The sequence below is a fragment of the Abramis brama genome, assembly GCF_963993115.1.
Source record: "Abramis brama genome assembly, chromosome: 10".
NCBI classification, from domain to species: domain Eukaryota; kingdom Metazoa; phylum Chordata; class Actinopteri; order Cypriniformes; family Leuciscidae; genus Abramis; species Abramis brama.
The window spans coordinates 23,960,264-23,961,757 of record NC_139972.1 but is presented as its reverse complement, the minus strand read 5'-3'; the positions used below and the strand labels follow the sequence as shown (position 1 = coordinate 23,961,757).

General features: G+C 33.3%; 1 protein-coding gene across 1 annotated transcript; it reads right to left on the bottom strand.

Moving 5' to 3' along the window:
* Positions 1-329: 329 nt before the first annotated feature.
* Positions 330-1,277, bottom strand: LOC311090357 (olfactory receptor 52K1-like; the record flags this gene model as incomplete). Its single annotated transcript, XM_084125617.1, has 1 exon — positions 330-1,277. The coding sequence occupies one exon, from the start codon at positions 1,275-1,277 to the stop codon at positions 330-332; it is 948 nt and encodes a 315-aa protein (XP_083981743.1).
* Between the last annotated feature and the right edge of the window lie 217 nt (positions 1,278-1,494).

Genomic DNA, 1,494 nt, shown 5'->3' with positions numbered 1-1,494 from the left:
TAAATTCACATTTGGAATATATATAAATTAAAACCAAACCATACAACTCAATTCTAAATGGTTTGGAAAATAGTTTAGAAAGTAGTTAAAGAAAATAGTTTGACGCGTTTTGATGCTCATTTAGAGGGCAATAATATTTACTTATTTAATAAATTAGTTATTGCATCAGGAAAATTAAAATTACATTTAGCATATTTTATTAAACAAAATAATTTCACAAACATGTAATTGATTCGGATTGAAAGGGGGCTAGCACAGCCAAAATAACAGTATTACTGCAATTAAGCAATTTCAATCTTTTTTTCCAAATGTCATAGGTTGTTCTCTATTCATATGCTCACTTTCATATCTCTAATTTTTTTCTTTAATGCATCTTTGATATCCTTGGTTCTGAAGCAGTATATCATGGGATTGACAACAGGTGGGAGCAGACTGTACCACATTATTAACATAACCCGGATGCCAGGTGAGATTCTCCCATTTGTCACATCATGCACATAAACAACACATCTGGGCACATAGTACAGACAAATGATAATAAGCTGAGGAGTGCAAGTTGAGAATGTTTTATATCGGGCCTGAATGTCTGAGATTTTGAAAACAGAAGTGATGATGGCAATAAAAGAAAATATAATGAAAATTAAAGGGCCCAAAAGAACAAACATAGCACATGAAAATGTAACAAAAATTTTCTGCTTAACATCTCCACAAGACAGATTAATAATTGAATTATGGTCACAGTAATTTTGGGTTATTACATTAGAAGAGCAGTAGGGTTCATTGAAGGCATTAAAAACAATGACTGACATCCACGATATACAGATTGCCCAAATCACAGCACATGCCATAAAAATAGTTTTGTTTGTAATAAGGACACAGTATCTCAGTGGGTTACACACTGCAACAAACCGATCAATGGCCATTAATAGCATTAGGAAAGAGTTAATAGTCCCTAAGTAGTGAACAAAAAACATCTGCACTAAGCAACTATAAAATGATATCTCACTGCTATTAAAAAAGTATTTTGCAATGGCTTTAGGCAGCGTGACAGTTCCAAAAGCAAGATCACACACAGCAAGATTACAGAAGATTAAATAGGTGGGTTTCTGAAGGCTTCTCTCATAAGAAATAAAAGAAATAATAAAGATATTTCCTCCTGCCAGTGTCAAGTAGACAAAGAACAAAAGGGCTCCCACAGCTCCATAATACTGTTGATGGAGTCCTGGAAATCCCAGCAGGTAGAACTCAGTAAAGACAGTGACATTGGTGTAGATCATGACTCTATACGGCTTCACAATTACCTCATACAGCAAAAATGTAAAAAAGCATTGACTTTTACAAAAGCATTTGACTGTCAAGGCAAAATAAAGCAACATACAAACATTTTTAACAATTACTGACTTTATAAAGTACAGATTATATTGATACGCTATAGTTCACATACAGTACATACCTCTGTGGAAACTATTTAGATGTGAATAGCATAATCTATTA